Source organism: Marmota marmota, unplaced genomic scaffold (assembly GCF_001458135.2).
Source record: "Marmota marmota marmota unplaced genomic scaffold, marMar, whole genome shotgun sequence".
NCBI classification, from domain to species: domain Eukaryota; kingdom Metazoa; phylum Chordata; class Mammalia; order Rodentia; family Sciuridae; genus Marmota; species Marmota marmota.
In genome coordinates, this window is record NW_026000001.1 from 3484889 (window position 1) to 3506496 (window position 21608).

Consider the following 21608-nt stretch of genomic DNA (forward strand, 5'->3'; position numbering starts at 1 on the left):
GAGGACGGGTCCCGGGTGGTCCCTGTGGCGGCTGTCAGGGTAGGGTGATGACCTCATGTTTGCTGAGGTGCCGCCGGTTCCTTCCCAGAGAGGAGGGAGGTTCTTCCAAGGTCACCATGGACAGGCAAGTGACTCAAGGTCAAAAGTGGCTGCCCAGTGGACCCTAGAGCCAGCTGGACTGGGGGAGGGAGGAGGAGAGGCTCCAGAGGGCAGTGAGCAGGGAGGCCGGGGCTGTGGCCCAACCTGGGCGGGCCACGCGCTCGCTGGGGAGGAAGGCTGAGCAGTGAGGTGGGGACTGCGGTGGGGACGGCCGACCTGGGTGATGGCAGGGGGCCCAGAGCAGGCCTATAGAAGCTGGGGAGGGCCAGCACCAGAGGGTCCTGACCTGCCGCCCTGTGCTTGTCCCAGGAGAGGCGTGTGTGGGAGAGGTAGGGGTTGGTGGTCTCCTGAGCCTCTTGGTCACAGACAGGCTGAAGTGGGCCCAGGTGGAGACCTAGTGCCCAGTCTCGGTGAAACTGGGCACCGGCACTGGCGTCCATCAACGCTGCCGGCCTGTGCCCAGGTCAGCCATTATATAGCTGGTCTTGTGTGCGGGACGGGGTTGAGGGTCCTGAGGGTGGGGACAGCTGGCCTCCAGGCTTGTATGTGCCCAGGGCTCTTCCCCTCAGAGGCTTCGGGAGGAGGTGGGGGAGGCTCAGGAGGAGCCCTGAGGAGGCCTGCCCCCGCAGTGTGAGCCGACTTGTGCCCAGCAGCTAGCGTGTGCACGTGTTTCCTGGCCTCTGAGGCAGAGGGGACAGTTGTGGGCTGCCCAGGGTCTTCTGGAAGATCTGGGGCCCTCGACTTCTGTGAGACAGCAGCTGTTGCTGTGCACCGAGGGGAGAAGGGTGCCCTCCTGATATCCTTCCCGACTCCCTAGAACGCCTCCACCTTTGAAGATGTTGCGCAGGTGTCCCCTGCCTACCAGAAGACTGTGCCTGTTGAAGCCGGTGAGTCCTGCGCAGAGCCGAGCTCCGTCAGGGAAGTGTGAGCCGACTGGGGAGGAGGTAGTGCCGGAAAGGAGCCAGAGACAGAGAGGCACGTGGGTGCCTAGAATGCACTCACAAGCAGGGTGGGGACCCTCAGGGACACAGTTAAGCCATCTTTGCTTTGGGCAGTGTCTATCAAAACAGGCCTTACAACATGCTATTTCTGAAGGTGCCCCTTAAAATCGCAGGACAAGGCCAGGTGTGGTGGCACAGCTATGATCCCAGTGACTCAGGAGGCTGAGACAGGAGGATCGCAAGTCAAGGCCAGCCTCAGGAACTTAGTGAGGCCCTGTTAAAAAAATAAGAGGTGCTAGAGATGTGGTCCAGTAGTACAGTGCCCTTGGGTTCAGTCCCACTCCCCATACCTGGAAAAAAGAGCAAGCCAGAGGTCACTGTCAGTTCACTGCGATGCCCTGGGTCAGTTCTTGGACTTTGTGGCCCTGGGTCACTTGACAATTTTGGAAGTCACTGAGGCCCCAGAGAACCCCCACGATGTTGGTGAGACGTGCTGATCCCTGCTGTGTCACAGATCAGCAGAGGAAGGTCTAAGTTAATCCGTGTGAAGGTGGCAAGACCATGCATGTTTACCTAGTAGCCTTCTTTGTGAAAAGTAGCGGCAGCCTCAGGACAGAAGGCAGCGGAGAGGCAGGGTCCTCGGGTCTCCGTCTGCCATCTGTCCCGTGCAGTAAGTCAGGCTGTCTGTGAATTCAAGCGGGGCTCGTGACAGGCAGGTGGGAAGGGAGGGTCTTGGCAGCCTTGGGGTCGTGACCCGTGTCCTGTGACACTCCTCTGAGGCTCACCCTGGGGACACACCGGCTCTCTGGGTCGAGCTCGTGCAGCCTGGGACATCTTTCATCGCACAGAAGAACTGCACCCGGCGCCTCTGTCCCCGCAGTCTGCGGGACGCTTGTGCTCCGAGGCAGCTGTGGTTCTCTGGACGTTGTCCGTTGGCAGCGGACGCTGTGGGAACGCTTCCTGACAGCTCTTCCTGACAGGGCTCTGCTCTGTACTCTGGAGGAAGTGGCTGCGGGAGACCCCGTGGCTGTAGTTCACCTGCTGCCTGGAGCCTTGGAGACCCTGTGCCCTTGGCCACTGGCAGCTGCAGCTGTGCGTGGGAGCTGAGGCAGGAGGATCGCAAGTTCAAGGCCAGCCGTAGCAACTTAGCAAGGCCCTGGCAGCTCAGTGAGATGAAAAACCAGGGCTCAGTGATGAAGGGCCCTGGGTTCAGCCTGGTGCCCAAACCCAAAGGAACAAAAAGTCTGTCTAAGGTCAAGGTTTATTAAAGTCAGTACTTTTCCTGCCTTGTGAAGGTCAGTGAGGCTCGTCTGTTTTCCACCCCTGTGGGCAGTGGGAAGGATGACTGGTGGAGCAGGGCTGGAGTGGGCAGGGAGCGCTGAGATGCCACTGGGCTCCCCCTGGTGGGGACAGACAGCTCTCTGGGTTCCTCGCCCTGGCGTGGCCAGCCTGGACGGGGCCCGGAGGCAGACGGGCTCGCACCTTGCTCTGCAGCGACCAGCAGAACCAGCAACATCAGAGCCAACTTCGAAAACCTGGCCAAGGAGAGAGAGCTGGAGGACAGGCGGAAGGCGGACGCCGAGCGAGCCCAGCGGGTGGCCAGGGAGAGGCAGGAGCAGGAGGAGGCCAGGAGGACACTGGAGGTGAGTGGAGGAAGGTTGCTGTGCCTGGCCAGGGTGGGGCCGCGCGCTGTGCCAGCCTGCCTAGCGGGGCATTCCAGAGGTTCTTGTGCAGAATGTGTCCACACGAGGTGGAGCTTGCCGGCCCATGACCCTGGGTCTGGGGCTGTTGGCGGTCTGCCTCTCAGAGCCCAGCCCCTGACCCACGGGAGGGCTCACGTGAGGAGGGAGGTGTCTTCTGCAGACCCAGCCTCCATAGTCCTGTCTGCCGCTTCCCTGTGGTCCTGGAAGTGGACTTCACTGGACGAAGTGGGTGTGGGCTGGGCATGGGGCAGGGAGGTGAGGACCGCCTTTTTCTGAAGCATGTCCAAGACAGGCGCACGTCTGGGCTGGGCCCTGCTCAGCCCTGCTCCCCGGGCACCTCCCGCAGCCCTGGCAGCCGTGGGTTCTGAAGTGCAGGACGGAGGAGGCTCTCCTTCCCTGCCTCTCTCCAGAGGAGCGTCTCCCCCAGAGAAGTGGTCAGGGCTCTCAGGAGCCTCGGGCAGAGCCGCGGATGAGGAAGTGAGGGTGCAGGAGCTGGCCATCCTGGCACCGGAGGCGCTGTGAGCACGCCCTGCCGCCTGGTGCCAGCCGCCCAGTGGAGTGGCAGCCAGCGTGAGCTGGGTGACTAGAGCTGAAGGCCGCCTCCTCAGTGTCACCGGGGAGCTTGTCTTGGTTGCAGGACCCACACACATGCTTGCTCGCCACACTCTCTCCCCGGACCTTGTCCTTTGGCGCTCGCACCCTCCGCACCTCGGCTCTGGGGTCAGCCCCTGCCGAGGAGGGTCAGGCTCTGTTGTCCAGGGAGGTGCTTCGGCCTCGGGCTCCCCTGCTGTGGTGCCCTCTTCCTCCCCTCCAGCTCACACCCAGGCCCTGGGCGGAGAGCCCCAGGAGGAGGGTGCTGAGCCCTCCCCTGGCAGGAGGGCCTGCAGAGAAGCTTGGTCTCCCTGGTGTCCAGCCCCAGGCCAGTCCCTACCAGCCTGACTTGGGAGGGTGTGGCCTGCAGGTGTGTTCTGATCATCTGGAACCCACAGCTGTGGTCACTTATGGCTGCAGGCCTGGTCTTCTCCCGCCCAGGCTGGTCCTGCCCTCCAGGACTCAGGCAGGACCTGAGGCCTCGTGGCGACCTTGTGGCTGGTTCTGTGTGGCCAGTCTTGGTGATGCGGGGCTTGTTGGGCCACGTGAGTGAAGAGAACTGCACTCGGGGTCCCAGGGCCAGGGCAGTGTTCTTGTCAACAGAAGACTGTTACTGTTGTCCCCCGAGACAGAAGGGCGGGGGGGGGGTGGAGTGGACAGATGGGGCTCAGACCCTGCTCTGCCACTGCCTGCTGGGCATCCCCAAGCACACTGGGCTGGGCTGTGCAGCTGCTGTGGTCTCCTGTGGCTGCTGTGGCACCTGCACTCACGACACACTCACATCTTGAGTTCTGGAGGTGAGGGATCCCAGGTGTCAGCGGAGCTGCACTCCTTTGGGTCCCAGTGGGTCAGGGCCTGTGGCAGCACGGGGCCCACTGATGGCCCAGAGTAGTCCCCCGTCAGACCCTGACCCTGCCACGTCTACAGGGACCCTTGCATGTGGGGTGGCAGTCAGGCCGGGCTGGGGACCGTGCAGTGCTGTGTCAGCCCCCAGGCTCACGCCTGCCTCCGCTGGCAGATGTGCTCCCCACCTGGGGCCCCGGGAGCCCCCACCTCACGGCCTCCCCTCAGCCCGACTCTCGTCGAGTCCTCAAGAAGAGGAGGGCAGAGGGGCTCCCTGTGTGGCCACCGAGGCCCTGGTGCTGCCGTGGCTGGAGGCGTCTGGCCCTCCTTTCCTGGGAACGTGAGGTTTTCTGCTCCTGTGCCAGGCTAGGGCCTGGGCCGTCCTCTCGGGCAGCGTGGGCAGGTGGCTCACTCAGCCTGGCTGCCGTGTCCACTGCAGGAGCAAGCCAGAGCGCAGAAGCAGACGCCCCCCGCGTCTCCCACTCCGCAGCCGGCCGAGGAGAGACCGCCCTCCAGCCCTGTGTACGAGGTGGGTGTCCCCGTCAAGGTGTGAGTGAGGCTGACTTAACCGTCCCCCCCCCCCCGGCCTTGCCAGCATGAATGTCCTGTGGCCCAGGGTGCTTCCTGGCTCTGAGAGCTGTGGGGGCACAGTGGCCTGGTGTGCGCACTCAGGACTGAGGGTCCTCTCCCTGGCACCTGCTGCCACGCCACCCGTGTGGGGACTTGATCCTGGAAGCTCCCTGGTGGACGTGGCCTTGAGGTGTCCCACCCAGCCGCTGTCTCCCCCTGGACCAGGTCTTGAGCGACTGGTCCCTTAAGGAGGGGCGGCCACATTCTGAGGGATGAGCAAGTGGGTGTGTGGTGGGAAGCCCTTGGGGCCACATGCCTTGAGCTGGCTGCCACCCCTGTGGTCGCCTTGGTGCCAGGCCATCTTGCCACCGGGAAGCCGCCTGGCCAGTCCTTGCCCTGCACCCTTCTGTGCCCTCAGTGCCCAGGAGGAGGTGGACGCACATCCTTGGCCTCCTGGGGCTCTCCCTGCCTGGTCACCCTCTGTGGGTTCTGAGCCGTCTGCCTGGTGCTCTCGGACCCTCTGCCAGCCCCCCTCCTGGGCACCTCTAGAAGGAGCCTGCTGAAACCACCCTTGACCTGCAGCACAGGGTCCAGTGGGGTCCAGAGGGCACAGGCTCTGAAGCAGCAAGGTGTTTGTTTCCCATGAATTCCCAGGGAGCCTGGTTCTCCTTGGTCCCCTTTCTGCCCTCCACACTTGCTTGGCACAGAACTGTGCTGTCCACTGGCAGTGCTGTCCCGGGCAGTGGGCTCTCAGAGCAGGCTGGTTGGCCCCAGAGGGAGGGCTGGCAGCAGAGGGGGCCTCTCGTGGCCTTCAGCCTCTCCAACCCAGGACAGAGCAGCCGAGCCTGGGGGGTGGTGCTGGAGGGGCAGGTTCCCACTAGCCGGGGAGGCTCGGACCGTGGGGTGCTGGGGGTGTGTCCTGTCCTGCTGTAGCTAGGAGGCCGCCTGTGCTCCTCCCTCACTGTGGCAGTGTGGCTGCTGCTGTCAGGCGCGCACGTGGCCCAGGAAGTTCCCATTTCCCGCCCCCAGGACGCGGTCTCCTTGAAGGCAGAGCCTGGCCACAGAAGCCCCGTGGGCGAGAGCAGCCCTGAGGCCGTGTACAGCACAGAAGCTGCAGACTACCAGGAGGTCGGCGGCCAGCAGGGCCTGGCCTACACCCCGGAGGCCACCTATGAAACCACAGAGGCCCCCAGCCACTACCAAGCAGGTAGGGTCCTGTGCCGGCTCGCCCTGGGGGAGGGGCTCCCTGGGGAATCCCACCCTGCGCTGTTCCCGCTGACTCTGTTCCTCCCTGGGATGGGACTCCTCCAGACACTGCAGTCCCTGGCAGCAGCCAACCCTGTCCTGCTCCCAGGGGGGTCCCTGATGTACTGGGTGGGGGCAAGGCCAGAGCAGGGTGCCTCTCCTCCTGGGGGAGGCTGGTCTTCTCAGCCCGATGGTGCCAGGGCAGCCTGCCTCTGCCATGCTGAGGTTGGCTTCGCTGGTCGGGTGTAGACTTCCTTCAGCTCCAAGGTCTGGCTTGAGCTCCAGGTGGGCAGCTGGGCGCCTGGTCACCTCCTCCCACTCACTTTCGCAGCGCGGAACCTTTCCTCCCGTTAGCGTTTTAGTTGTAGAAGTTAACTCTGAACGTGGCCATGGCGCCTGTTATCATGTCCCCGGGTGGTGTCAGAGCTTGGAGCCTGTGGACGTGGCTCTGGGAAGCCGAGTTCTCAGCCTCCTCCTCAGCCTCCTCCTGGAGGCCTGATCCCTGCGGTGTGGGCGCTCTCCCTGGAGGAGAGCAGGGCCGGACCCGGTGGCATGCCCGCCTGCTCTTGGTGTGCTTGCAGAAGACGGCACCTACGCCGAGTACGAGAACGACCTGGGCCTCACGGCCACTGCCCTCTACGACTACCAGGCTGGTGAGGCCCGCTGCGGGGGTGGGGTGGGGGTCTTCCTGTCTCGGGGGGCTTGGCTTCTCCGGGGAGAGTGAGGCTTGTTCGGGAATAGCATTAGCGCTCTGGGGAGGACGCGGGGCAGTGCCCGGAGTCCCCGTGCCTGCCTCAGTGCACTCCCTCTCTGCGACCCATGAGTTCCCAGGGAGCTGCAGGGACCCTGCCACCCCTAAAGACCCTGGTGTGCATTTCCAGAGATCAGGGATGGGGTCCTACCCCGCCAGCAGGGAGGTGACACCGCCGGACACCCAGTTCACGTCTGTCCTGTCGGGGCTGGTTCCTGGGCTGGTCCCCTTGCTCCCCGGCCTCCTCAGGTCTGGGCAGAGGCTGTGCTTTCATGGCAGGGAGGGAGGCCAGGGGAACTGCGGGCGCCTCCCATGCCAGGCTGCCTGGCGCCCTCTGGGACCCAGGTCCACAGCACCCTGTGTTCTCGTAGCTGAGCGCACAGCTCCGCCGGGTGGTGCTGTGGTGAGGCTCCCCTGGGCTCTCACCTCCTCCGACCCCCAGCCTCCTGAGAGCGTGGCCCTGGCCCCTTCCTTCTGCACGGGGGCTGGCCTTGCTCGGGAGACCCTTCCCCCAGCTCTGCTCCTTTCTGTGCCCCGCTCTGCATCGGGCAGGTCTTCAGAAGACTCCCACCCAGCCCATCCGCAGGCTGCCTGGCACTCCCCTCCTACCTTTAGGACCCCTTCCTGGCCGTCCCCCACCAAGGGCCTACTCCGCGGCCCCTGACCTTAGGCGGTGGCACCTGGCCAGCTCCTGCAGGGAGGTTAGGAGGAAGGCCACCTGCCAAGGAGCACGGGGCTGGGCGTAGCATTGCGCCCCAAGGGCCCCCGCTGGCTCTTCTGGGGAATGACGCTGTGGCAGATTCTTGGGGATCCTCCCCAGCCCTTCCTCCAGCTCCATCTGCGCCCTGGTCTGCGCTCTTTCCCCAGCTGGCGATGACGAGATCTCCTTCGACCCCGACGACATCATCACCAACATCGAGATGATCGATGATGGCTGGTGGCGTGGGGTGTGCAAGGGCAGGTACGGGCTCTTCCCTGCCAACTACGTGGAACTGCGGCCCTAGGCACCCTGCGACGCTGGCTGGCACCAGGCCCACACTACAAGTCTGCCTTCTCGGGGTTTGGGTTTGGGGTTTGTATCTTGGTTTCTTTTGTTTTTTTCTCGAGGGTGGGGCGGGGTATACACATTACGTTTATATTTAATACTTTGGCTGATGCTTTTGGAAATGTTTATGCCACAAATTTGCTAATATATTGTAATCATGTTGCTTAGGAGGAAGCGGGGCACGTGTCCTCGCCTGTCGAAGGTCCTTGTGCCAAGTCAGCTGTCACGTGCAGCGACCTTGGCCTGTGGTCCTCGGGGCTCAGTAGGCCTGTGCCACCGAGACAGGCAGGAGCCTCTGGCCCTGTGTGGCTGCCCTGGTGGAGCAGGAGCAGGAGGGAAGGGCTGCCGTGCCGTGGAGGCACACGGGAGCACGGGCTCCCACCGGGTCCATGCTGCGCTGCCCGACAGCAGAGACCCAGCCTTCTCCTGAGCCACCCCTGGTCTTGTCCTTGCCTGTGCACTCCCTGGCACCCCAGTCCCCTGGAGGACTGTGGTGCCTCGCCTCCTGCCCCACGTGGCGTGTCCTTTGCCACTCTCCTGAGAAGGGGCCACCACAAGCCCCAGGGGCAGTGCTGGGCTCAGCCTCAGCTGCTACCAGATTGCCTCGCAGCCCTGGGCCGAGGCCTGACCTTGGCCTCTGGCCGGGTGGCCGCGGGAGGCCAGGCCAGGACAGAGCGAGCTGTCATTAGGGAGCTGTGCTGCTCCTGCCAGAAGGCCACGTTCAGCTCCCGCAGAGCCCGACTGGCTGACCCGGTCAGAGCATGACTGCGGAGGAGCTGCGTTCCCGCCCTGGTACCCGGGCAGCTGTCCTTGGAGCTGCCACCCAGCCTGCCCCATGTTCATGTGCAGGGCAGCAGGGGGTGGGGCCAGCCTGGTGGGGCCACAGTCCAGCGGATGGACGGCAGGAGCGTCTGGGCTCCCGGGCGCATCCCGGCCAGGGCGCTGCTCCCGAGGCGTCTGCTTTCCCACGCAGACCGGGTTTTGTATGCGACTCGTTGTCAGTATCTGAACCCTGTAGCACCCTCGTAGGTTTGGCTTTTTTAAATCAAATATTCAGAATAAACTTCTTTCTGACCCACCTGCTGTGCAGTCTGCTTGGGCCGGGCGCTCTGTCCTCGGCAGAGGTGGCTTGCTTCCTCGGTGTCTGCACCGTCTGCTGTTGGGCTGGCTCACACCCGTCGTCAGCAGCTCAGGCCAGTGCAGGGCCTTTTTTACAGGGTGTGCTCCTCAAAAGCACTTTTATCCAATCGTGGCGGTGCACACCTGTAATCCCAGTGGCTCAGGAGGCTGAGAAAGGAGGATCACAAGTTCTAGGCAGGTCTCAACCAATCTAGTGAGGCCCTAAGCAGCTTAGTGAGACCCTGTCTTAAAAAAAAAAAAAAGGTGCTCTTTATAAGCTGAAGTCACCAACTCTTCATGCGAGGATTCCCAGGGAAACAAAGCAAAAACTGCTGGGTGAAGATTGTTTCTGACTTGCCACTCTCACATCTCGGGTGGGTGCAGGTAGCCAGAGGGGTGCTTTTCCTGGAGGGACAGCCCGTCAGTCTGAAGGAGGCAGTGGCCCTGGGCAGAGAAGCTGGTGGCTGCTGAGAGCCAGCTCCAGGACCTGTCAGGCAAAGCTGCGGGTCGGTGAGGAAGCAGCCGTGGTGAAGGGGATCCTGATCTTGGGAAGCCCCCGAGAGGGGCAGAGCTGTGTGCCGTCCACAGCCAGCTCCACGGTTGCTCTCCTTGGGCGGCGCTCAGACCGCGGGGTAGAGCAACACGGCCTGAGGCTCCGTGTCAGGCCTTTCCTCCTGGAGGGAGTGGAGCCACCCCGTCATGCAGCCTCCCCCGTCCCCGGGGGCTGGGTGTCACCGCTCGTCCTGAGGTCCTGGTGGAGTAGGCCCAGCAGTGGCCACTGCTCTTCCTGTCCTTCATGTCCTGCTGGTCTCTGGAGGCAGGGCCTGCAGCCCTGCTCTGACCTGGCTGTCCTGCCTTTCTCCCTGTGGCCAGAGTGGTGGCCTTGGCTTCCAGGCTGACTCAAGGGTCTGCTGCAGCCCCAGGGTGCAGAGTTGTGTCTTCCTGCACCTTAGGGAGTGCGGCGGCCGCCATGGTCTGCTGCCCTGGGCCTGGGGCCCCCCCGCTGTGGCCTCGTCTGGTGAGAGCTGATTGGTGGTTTCCATGGGGTTACAGGACCTGGGGACCCTGGTTCCCACTCCGCCCCTGCCTTGGAGCCCAGGCTGAGCTGCTGCTCCCTCCAGCCTGAGCCGCCGTGGCACCCCCACACCCCGAGCACAGTGGCTGCTCCTGCGTGTTCCTGGGCTCCAAACCTGAGAACTGGCCTCCTCCCATGACACTGCGGTGTGGGCCTCCACCCCAAGGGGAGGGCCATGGGGCCTGTCCACGTGTGGTTCGGTGGGAGAAGAGTGCTGCTGTGGCCACCTGCAGGAGGCAGGTCTTGAAGCAGGGGCAAGGCCACCTACCTGATGGGGGAGGGCTGGGGACAGGGTGGGGACAAGGAAGTGGAGCCTGGGTGCCCGTGGGCCCTGCCTGTGGCCATGGGTGTGGGCAGGTCTCTCTGGTCTGCTGATTCCTAGGCCGGGTCCTCGAGTCAAGGTCCTCGAGTCGGGCACGGGCAGTGCTCCCAGATCACACCTGCTTTCCTCTGAAGTGTGCGCTCTGTTAGAATCACAGCCATACCTGTGTCAAGGTCAGGTCCTCCACTGGCCCCTTTGGCCTGAGGGACACACACAGGCTGGTTCTGGGCAGTGCGCGCCAAGCTGCCAGGGTGGGGGTAGAGAGTGGCTGGCTTCCTCCACGTGCCTGCACGGAGCAGCCAGGTTCTGCAGGAAGTGCTGGTCACTGGTTGCTCTGGATGGAGAGAACCGTGTCCAAAGAGGGGCTGGTGTCACCAGAGTCACCTTGCCTGACCCGAAGACAGCTAGTAACAGCCATCCGGCCGTCCTGCTCACTCTGCTGTGGAGTTGGCCACCAGGAAGATGCCCTGAGAGGAGCCTGTGGAGTGCTGCTGGGGCTGCCCCCGCGCCTCCTGGGCAAACTGGCAAGTGGACCGGTGCCCGGCTGCCCCGCAGATGGGGAGCTCCAGTGTCACCTGAAGGGAGAGTGACAGCAGCGTCAGTGGTCAGGTGTCCACACACACACCTTGGCAGGAGGTGCTGGGCGTAGGTGCCTGCAGCCCCAGTGCTCGAAGGCCAGGAGTTCTGGGTGGCTAGGGCCACACAGGGGCCCGACAACAAGCAGGGCATCTGGAGGGCAAGCGGGTGCGTCTCCAGGTGCCATGTGGGTGTGCCGTGTGCCCGCTTCTGAGAGGCGAGGGGCCTTCACCTGCCCGCATCTGACCAGCTTGCCCCCAGGAAGGACAAGCCCTGCCTTTGCCGTGGTTGTGAAGTGGCACTACCCTGGCTGCTGGTCAGATGGCTTCTCCCAGCCCCGTCCTGCTGTGCGGTCCGACCACGCCCCGTGTGTCCCCTCCCCTCCTGCTAGGTCCATGCTGGGCACAGGGGTGCTCAGTGAAGGACGTGACGTGCTGGCACCCGTGTCACCCCGCCAGCGTCACTTCTTGGCAGTGCTGGGGAAGAAGCCAGGGCCTCACACTGTGGGTGGCCTCACCCCAGAGCCACATTCGGCCACCTGGTTCCTTGGTGAATAAGGATCGTGTGTGCACACAGTGAGCGGGTGGTGCTTGGCTGTGTGTGGGATGGCTGTCGACCTGTTCAGGGCTTGCGCTCGTTTATTGTGTGTGTGTGAGAACACTTCAGTGAACTCTTGGCACTTTCATATGTTTATTCTAGTTGTAGATGGACACAAGGCTTTTATTTTACGTTTATGTGGTGCTGAGGTTCAGACCAGTGCCTCACACATGCTAGGCAAGCGCTCTGCCACTGAGCCACAACCCCAGCCCCTCTTGGCACTTTTTAAGAGCTGCACCTTGTCATCAGCTGCAGTCACCACACTGAGGACAGATCTCCAGAACTTTCTCCTCCTGCCTGATGCTCAGTCTTTGCCCAACACCTCCCAATTCCTCCTCCGGCCAGCCTGGGCCCCACTGTTTGGGGTCACGTGGCACTCCCCCCTCCGTGCCTGGCTTATTTACAACTCAGTGCCACCTTCCACCACCCGGACTCACTCTTCCAGTGGTAATGGCATCTGTCACAGAGCCTCAGGCTACCACACTGGGGAAGGCCCAACCTCCTGTGTCAGATGGGAATCCAGCAAAAAATTCTCATCCAACTGGTGAAGACAAGAAGGGAATTTGTTGGCTCATAAATATATGAGCTGGCTTCGGGCAGGGTTGGATCCACTATCTCCCTTGTGTCCTCAAGGCTTGGTCTGTGTCCCGTGGGTCTGTTTTGTCCTGTGCTTCAATTGAAGTCAGACTCAAGCAGCCTTGAGTGGACCAGCTCTTCTCACAGCCCATCAGCAAGGGCGTGTCTCCAACCCACTAGTTCTAGCGCAGATATCAGGATCTGGACTCTGCTTTGCTTTTACCTTTGCAGTGCCGGGAGTGTACCCATTCCCCAACCAATGCCTAGGGCTGGCCAGGCCTGGTGACATCGGCTGCTCCTGCGAGGTGGGACTGGCCCGGGGAGGGGCTTCCACCAGAGAAACAAGGTGGCCTTCACAGAGGTGAATCATGTGACAGGAAGCAAGGCCCTGGGGCACATCCACTGTGGGACAGCCCTGCTGAGTCATCTGGTGCTAGGGATGGGACCCCGGGTGAGGGTCGCACCCAGGCACACCCCAGCCCGGGTCTTCACAGTGCTCAGGAATTCCTTGCTCGGGGCCAGCTGTGGCAGCCCAGACTTTCCTTGGTGTCCCAGTGATGTAGAAGTGGCCAGAGCTTGGCCCTGAGCACCACCGGCATCCACTGGGTGGCCACCCCAGCTGGCCAGCCCGTCCTTTCCCAGGATATGAGGCACGTGTTGTCTTTGCTTTGCAACCTAAAGCACAGGTGGCGGAGCAAGGAGCCCCGAAGCTCGGGATCAGCTCCAGCGTTCCCCAGTTCATGACTGTAGGACTCGGGTGCCGGGGTCACGCATGTCCTGGCCTGGTGGCAGGGGCTTCCCGGGGACTTGGGCTGAGGCCGCCACAGCGCCACCATTGAGCGCCCCCTCCCTGGCCGCATCCGGCAGCGCGCAGCTGCCCAGAGACCCTCTCTGTTGTGGGGCGCAGCAGGCGGCTGCGCAGGGAGAGTGGGAAGCAGGGCCGCGGGCTGCCCTTGGAGGGGTGGGTTCTGGGTTCTAGCTCAGTCTTTCCTCTGCCCTGCTGTCCCCCGGTGACCGCAGCATCTAACCATCCCTCCGACGGGCAAAGGGTTCGCTTCTTGGCGACCCGGCCGGCGCTTGCTGGTTTCTGGTTTTGTTTGGTCTTGATGTCAGCCATCCCAATAGGTGGCGTCAAGTGCTTCTCCGATGTTCTCCGATGGACTTTTATTAAGAGGTAGATTCACATGCAGTTATCAGAAGTGACAGAGATTCTGTCTGTTACCCTTGATGAGAACATCGCACAGAACCGGAGGGCCCCATCCCAACCAGGGTGTGGCATGGCGGTGTGGGCACGGGCCACCTGCCCCAGTGCCCTCTGGCCACCCCCTCGCTCCTGTCAGCGCCTGCAGCTCCGCCCTTTTGGGGTGTGGTCTCTGGGGCATCTGGAAGCGTGTGGCCTTTCCAGTTGGCTGGCCCAGAGCCTCTGCCCCTGCTCCCCAGCCCCTGACCCTCAGGGAGCCAGGGACAGTGAACGTTGAGGGCCGATTTAGGCTGCCGTGTTTTTGGTGCTGGGACTGGAACCCAGGGCTTCCCGTTGCTCGTGTGCTCTGCCTTGGGCTGCGCTCCCACAGGACAGGTCTGGACTTCTTTCTTGTCCAGCGAGGCTTGGCCGAGCTCCTGCGGGCCCGCCCCATTCCACCTGTGGGGGGCAGCGGCCAGGCCCGTCACGTGTGTGTCCTACCCCAGGTACGTCCGCGGCAGCTGTCTGAGAAGGACGCAGTACAAGTGTCCATCCCCGGGACCTCTGTACAGGGATGGCTTAGAGCGACTGTCGGCCCGGAGCCACCGCCAGGCTGCGGGTCGACATCCAGGGCATGGGTGACCTCCAGCAGGCGCCAGAGGCCCGCGCCCAGGAGCTCACAGCAGCGTGGCTTTTTAAACTAAACTTAAAAGTCTGGAATAGTTTTAGATTTGCAGATAAGTTGCAAATTTAATATAGAGAATTCTTGTATATTTTCCCCAAACCACCAGTTTCCCCTTAAGATTGACGTCTCCCCGACTCGGTGGTGTCATACCCACGCGGCAACGAACATCGGTTACTGCTTAGCCACGGGCAGCGTCTCCAGCTGTCCCAGCATGTCCTGGAATGCCCTTTTCCTGTTCCAGGACCTATCCAGGATCTCACACTACACACAAAAGCATTGGTTTTTTCCCTTAAAAAATAAATATATTGAGATAAAAATTGCACACCATATAATTCATGTATTTTGGGTGTACAATTAGATGCTTTTAGTGTGTTCACAGAGTTACAGAAATATCTCTGCTATTCAATTCCAGCACATTTTTGTCATTCCCCAGAGAAACTCTGATCATCAGTTGGTCCCCTCCCAGCCACCCCAGCCTCTCTCTGGCCACCACGGTCCTTTCTCGTCTGCCGCTGCCCCCCGCCCCCCGCCCCCATGTGTAGTAAAGTGGAGTCTCACACTGGGACTGGCTTCTTGGACTGTCGCTGTGTTGAAAAAGAGTATTTTAAATATTTAATACAGACTTGATTTTGGGCTCACAACAAAATTGAGAGCAAAATCCAGGCGGTTCCCACACCCTGTCCCTGCACGCGCACAGCTGCCCCGCTCTCGGCAGCTTGCCCTACACCATGGCGTGTGCACCCAGAGGGCTTCGCTCACCCTGAGGTTCACCCTTGCTGTTGGACAGTCCTTGGATTCGGACAAAGTTTTCCCGATGTGAAGCCCCTGTTACGGGACTGCCCTTAAAATCCTCCCCTCCAAAATGTCTTTAGTAGTGAAAAGTGGGAAGCAGGTAAGCATCCATCAGTGGATAGACAGGTGCATACATCTTAATGTATTCGTATAGAGTGATTCTGTCCGGCTGTGAACAGGAACCCTGCGGATGTATGTCATCCTGGACTGTCACACGAGAAGCTGGAGAAGGACTTGTCGCCGAGAACTGGATACCATCCACGGCTGCAGCACTTCCCAAGGGCCTTCGTGTGGGGCTGCAAGCCTGTCATTCTCCAGCAGGGAGTAGAGTGTCTATGGAAGGTTCTAGACCATGAGCACTAACCCTACATGTTGCTTATGGACACATGCATGCAATAAGAGCATAAAACACGCACAGAAATGCTGACTAAGTGCAGGGCATCCTGGCCTCCTGATGGGGGAAGCAGGTGGCAGTGGAGGGTTCCCATTGGTATTTGCCATGTCCAGCTGGGAGGTGGACATGTGTTGGCACCTCTCCATTGCTTTGGTGTGCGTGGTGGCTTTCATAATAAATTTTTAAAAGAGCAAAGATCAATGCAAGAGTGTGTGTGGAGGGAGCTATATTTGGGGTTTTCAAAGGATTCATCTATATTTGCTCCCAGACGCATGCTCTAGCCCTGGACAAAATCCTAAATAGACCTGAGCTCTCAGGGAGGGACACTGTGGATAGGGAGGGGAGGTTTTTCTCTGATAACTTTTGAATTTTCCATGACACGTATTATTACCTATTTATTAAAAAGTAATCCAACTTATCTTTGGATATTCGTTTTTGCTTTTCTGGGCAACTTCCCACCTAGGACCTCATTGCCTTACAAAGGTCCTGGGGTTACAGGGACTGTGGCTGTGTTCAGTGGGAGCCCCACAGAGAGGCATCCCTTAGCTGGTGGCTAGTTCCTGGGGGAGGCTCCTCCACCCTGGGCAGTGGTGTCAGTGGGCCACCTCCCCCGTCTGGTGAACCACGACTCCGTGGCAGTGAGGATGGAGGGCTTGCAGGCCCAAGGCACCCTCCTGAGTTTCAGCATGACCAGATGGGGTGCCACAGCTGTCATGTCCACGTGTGGAACTTGGGCAATTGTGAGGTGGCCTCAGCTTCCTCCCGTCTCCCAGCGTCACGCAGCTGGAGGTCCAGAGCAGTCTTAACTTCCGCCAGCACTGCGCCCTGCCTGCCACTTCTGATGAGCTGGCAGCAGGAGGGGTAACAAGTCACACATCTGTCCCATTCCCAGGGAGGCTGCGGTTGCTGCCAGTCCAGGGGCCTTGGTGTGAGGGCCACTGCCTGTGCTTCCTTTGTGAGCCCTCGGGGATGTGCAGACAGCAGGCCTAGCAGCTGCTCCTGCCACCAAAGTCACCCGCATACTGGGGCTGCACTCTGGGGGACCTGAATAATTAACTGCCCTGCAACTGTGGGCAGCTGTGCTGGGTTGTGGGAAGTGTCGTTTGCCCTACACCATCCCCAGTGTCTGGGCTGCACTCATGTGGGAGATGGAGCCCCTCATCAGGCTCAGACCAACCTCCCAGAGGTGCTGCTGACAGACCAGGACTCCCCAGAAGTGTCTCAGGTGGGGTCCTCATGCACTGTGCTGGGCTGTGAAACCATGGGCAGTTCCTCACCAAGTTAAACACCGGTGGCCAGGACCCCAGTGGGTCTGGTTCACACAAAGCGCTGAACAAAGGTGTTCAGACAAAACATGCGAATGCTCCGGGCAGCACTTTCCACACTAGCCTGTTGAGAGCCACGGCCAGGTCAAGATGGTGCCTGGAATTTTTCCAGAAGGGGCGGCTCCTGCTGCCTCGGGTGCCCGCTACTTTTGAGTTCTTGCGGAGTTCCCGTTGAGTCCCGTTGAGTTCTCGCGGAGTTCCCGTGGGTTCTGGAATAAAGTTCGTTCCTGCTTGAATCTACAAGTGGCTCGTGACCTCCCGGTTATTTGTGCCCAGCCAGACGGCGGCATTTGGTGGCCCGTAAGGGGAACGCCTGAAGCTTGGGGGTAAGTGAAACTGCTCGCCCCTGAGGGCAGGGCGAGAGAATGGGTGACCATTTCAAAAAACAATGTGTTCTTGTTTGGATTTTTTTTTTTGTTTTTGTTTCAAGCTGCCTGCCCCTAGAACTTTCTCAGGCAAATTGGGGAAAGTGGTAGGCTCAAGGTTTGAAGTTGTTCGGCCCTGAGGAAGAGATAGAGATAGACCACTGATACACATGTCAAGAAAATAGAAAAACTGATACAACAAATTTTTGTTCCATTTTTGTTTCGTTTTGTTTCGGTTTTGTTTTGTGTTATCTTGTTGGGTCGCGTTATCTTTATAGCAGAAATATGGAATTAAAAATTAGTAAAAATCAAACCCAAAGGGTGTTAAGTAAATTACTAGAGGAAAGAGGCATCTCAGTAAAATCAAGAACAGTTAGGGCATACGTTAAGACGATACAAAGGTGTAGCCCATGGTTCATTAAAGAGGGGCTGTTAAATATATCACAATGGAACCATCATGGTGAAGATTTAAAAAGGATAGAAAAGGAAAGCCCAGGAACTCTGCCAGTTGGCACATTACCATTATGGACGTTGGTACAATCTTGTTTGCTTAGTCAAGGAGAAGACATTTTAGATCAAGTAAAAGAGGAAGTCTCTCCAGTTAGTCAGACAGGGGAAGAGAGTTTAGAGAAGGAAAGGCTATCAGGGGACAAGTTACAACGGGAGGTGGCTACTAACACCTTTCTATCACCAGCGGGCGTAAGTGTCCAACCAACAGCTCCACCTATGTATACGGAGACAACATGTGCTGAGTGGCCCTCAACCCCCGTAGTTGATAGATGGGATCCTGAGAGAGGACCTCAAAGATTAGCATGCCCTGTATTTGAGGGGGCAGGAGGCCAGCGAATTCACCATGCTTTAGATTTCAAAACAATGAAGCAGCTGAAAGAGGCTGTAACAACCTATGGTCCTCAAGCACCCTTCACTGTAAGCATGGTCGAATCCATTACCAATTTGAACATGACGCCAGCAGATTGGACTAGTATGTGTAAATCTGTGCTAAATGGAGGACAATACCTGTTATGGAAGGTTGCAAATCAGGGATTTTGCACGGAGACGGCTAGGCAAAATGCAGCAGCTGGTTATCCTCAGAGAAATCTAGATATGTTGTTAGGAGAGGGACCTTATGAGGGTCAGCTGCAACAAATTAGATATGATCCTGCCATATACTCATAAATTGCTTCAGCCAAGGTTAGGGCATGGAAAACTTTACGGGGCATGGAGATTTACAAGGTCAATTATCTAAGGTGCTGCAGTCTGGCGGGACACAAATCACGAGCCACTGAAGCAGGAACAAACTTTATTTCTGAACTCCACTAGCACACTCCACACACACTCCCCGGGAATTCTCTCGAATCACGCGGCTCCTCCAGGAACCAACAACTGGAAATATCCCTCCTCCGGCACTTCCCCAACTAATGGGAACTCTCCGGGAATCCCCGCGAGAGCTCAACTGGAACTCAACGCCAGAACTCAAAAGTCATCATCTTAATGGCTCGCTAGCGTCAGACCTCTCAACCAATACGTCTGGCAAAAATGCCATGTGTCATCCCGACATGGCCGTGGCTCTCAACATCTCCCCCTCTCTGTTTAAACAACAAGCAATGTGGCTTAGGGACCGTGCCTGCCTTAGGTTGCCCAATACTACATATGATTTGCCAAAAACCTGGTATGTTTTGGCTATAGATATTAAAGATTGTTTTTTTTCAATTCCAATTCATCCTGAGGATAGTCCACGTTTTGCACTTACTATCCCTGCACTGAATCATGAAGGTCCTGATCAGAGATATGAATGGAAAGTACTCCCTCAAGCGATGGCTAACAGCCCAACTATGTGTCAAATTTATGTTAACAAAGCAATCCAGCCTCTTAGAAATCAAAATCCTGAACTACAAATATTTCACTATATGGATGATGTATTGTTAGCACACAAAGATAAAAACACATTGCTAGAATGTTATGCCACACTTACAAACTTATTAAAAAACTATAATCTAGAAATAGCAATAGATAAAGTACAATTAAATTTCCAATTAATTATTTAGGAGTTCTATTATCCTCAACCATGGTCCGTCCACCAAAAATTCAAATACAAGTAGATCAACTTTAATGACTTTCAAAAGTTACTAGGAGACATAAATTGGATAAGGCCTTATCTAGGCATACCAACAGGAGAGTTGGGACCTTTATTTGATATTCTAAAAGGTCCATCAGATCCAAATTCACCCCACATGTTAACGCCTGAAACAAGAAAGGCATTAAACATCATTGATACATATATGGAAAATATGCATTTGGATAGAATTGATATAAGTTTGCCTTTATTATTTATTGTACTACCAACAAAAAATATTCCTACAGGAGTATTTTGGCAAGAAGGTCCATTATTGTGGATACATTTATCTTATTCTCCTATCACTATTCTTACTAGGTATCCTGAGGCTGTAGGACAATTAATACTCAAAGGAATAAAAGCAGCAAAGGGAGTGTTTGGAATTTCTCCCAATAAAATTATTACTCCATATACTATGAATCAAATTGATGAGTTAGCTAATGAGTTAAATACTTGGGCAATAATCATGTGCAAATCTAATGTTTCATTTGATAACCACTTACCATCTAATCCTTTATTGTCTTTTTGGTCATTGCATCCTGTAATTTTTCCAAAAATGACAAGAAAAACACCTATCATGAATGCTCCAAATATATTCACTGATGGGTCAAATAATGGTACAGCAGCAGTAGTTACCCCTGATCAAACTTTTACAGTTTTAGTACCCAAACAATCAGCTCAAAAGGTAGAGCTTAATGCAGTATTACAAGCATTTGTGATGTTTAAAGATTCTGTATTTAATTTATTTTCTGATAGTCAGTATATAGTTAATGCTATAGTATCCCTTGAAGATGCTGGTAGGATTTCCCCCTTCCTCTACTGTTTTCTCTTTGTTTTCCACTTTACAAAGTCCAATCTGGGACAGAAAAGATCCATTCTTTATAGGATATATCAGGGCACATACAGGATTGCCTGGAGCCCTTAATTTGGGCAATGATTTAGCAGATAAAACTACACATGACATACATATTTTCTCTACACTAGAAGAAGCTACAAATTTTCATAAAAGGTTCCATGTCAATGCTAATAGTTTACAAAAGCGTTTTAAAATAACTAAGGAACAAGCTAGACAAATAATAAAACGATGTCAAAATTGTGTGACCTTTTTACCACAAGTTAATCTTGGAGTCAATCCTAGAGGACTGATACCTAACCATATTTGGCAGATGGATCACACACTTGCCAGTATTTGGAAAATTAAAATATTTACATGTTACAGTTGATACTTCTTCTGGATTTTTGATGGGCTCCCTTCATGCCGGAGAAAAAACTAGAGATATTATAGCTCATTGCTTATAAAATTTTGCCACTGTGGTCGTTCCAAAACAGTTAAAAACAGATAATGGCCCTGGTTATACGTCCACCTCTTTTAAACAATTTTGCTCATCATTTGGCATTACTCATATAACAGGAATCCCATGTAATCCACAGGGACAAGGCATAGTTGAAAGAGCTCATCAAACTATTCAAATGTACTTATTAAAGCAAAAAGAGGGAATTGGGAAGGGGTATATATCCCCCAAAGATAAACTTAAAATAACCCTTTTTACTCTAAACTTTTAAAATTTGGATTCATCAGGGCTTAGTGCTGCAGAAAGTCATATGTGTCCAAAAAATGTACATAAGCCCAAGGTGCTTTGGAAGGATATTCTAACAGGACAATGGAAAGGTCCTGACCCAGTGATTGTCTGGAGTCAGGGTTCTGTTTGTGTGTTTCCACAGGGAGAACAGCAGCCGATTTGGATTCCAGAGAGATTAACTAAGGTCCTGACCCAGTGATTGTCTGGAGTTGGGGGTCTGTTTGTGTGTTTCCACAGGGAGAACAGTAGCCGATTTGTATTCCAGAGAGACTAACCAAAGCGATTTCTACAGACCAAAAAGAAGATGATTTGACTCTAATCCATAACAGCTGATATCCAGAGCTCCAGCTTGGCTATTCTTGCATCTGTGACAGTGATTAACCAGGATCCTTTTTTCAATATCTATTTTATTATTGCCTTTTCCCACATCATAAAGTTCTATTTTATTTTTTGAGCTCATACAGACCTAGGTTACTGTTTTTCTGATCAGTTTTATTTTTTACTGTGGAATTTTTAAACACTGCAACGGAGATTTCACCTGTGTAAAGCTACAAGGCCTTTACTATTGTCTTATGTGTTTATGTTATGTGTGCACACTTGTGTTTTGTGTTGTATGTCTGTATGTACGTATGTCCATATATCATATATGAGGAGCACTCATGAAAAAATGGATCGAAATATTTTTTTTTTTTATTCACAGGGAGAACAGCAGCCGATTCCAGAAAGACTAACTAAAGCGATTTCTACAGACCAAAAAGAAGATGACTTGGCTCAAATCCATAACAGCTGATATCCTTACATCTGCGACAGTGGTTCTCCCACACCTGGAGGCTAATGAATACTGAACACCATTAAGGCCTATTTCAAATGTAAAAAACCTTGGGGCTTGCTTGTGGGAATACCTTCAGACCCATATGCAAGTTACAGGAAGAAGGATGGGATATCAAAAGAAGAGTCAAACCCAGGTGGTAACCAGGATGTTTTTTTCAATATCTATTTTATTATTGCCCTCTCCCACATCATGAAGTTCTATTTTGTTTTTTGAGCTCATACAGACCTAGGTTAATGTTTTTCTGATCAGTTCTATTTTTTGACTGTGGAGTTTTTGAGCATTGCAATGG

The 21608-nt window shown here is 56.2% G+C and overlaps 1 protein-coding gene and 1 long non-coding RNA gene across 2 annotated transcripts in view; both read left to right on the forward strand.

The window, feature by feature from the left end:
- Cttn (cortactin) overlaps positions 1-8866 on the forward strand; it is a 35392-nt gene extending 26526 nt beyond the window's left edge. The window contains exons 13-18 of the mRNA XM_015503302.2: positions 917-986; positions 2535-2683; positions 4617-4706; positions 5777-5954; positions 6574-6645; positions 7611-8866. Coding sequence (XP_015358788.1) covers positions 917-986; positions 2535-2683; positions 4617-4706; positions 5777-5954; positions 6574-6645; positions 7611-7747 — 696 coding nt within the window. The 3' untranslated portion in view covers positions 7748-8866. The remainder of the gene's footprint in view (positions 1-916; positions 987-2534; positions 2684-4616; positions 4707-5776; positions 5955-6573; positions 6646-7610) is intronic.
- On the forward strand, positions 993-2528 carry LOC125618095. Its single transcript, XR_007349334.1, has 3 exons — positions 993-1306; positions 1753-1756; positions 2240-2528. It is a non-coding gene; the product is annotated as an uncharacterized LOC125618095 (long non-coding RNA).
- Positions 8867-21608: the final 12742 nt, after the last annotated feature.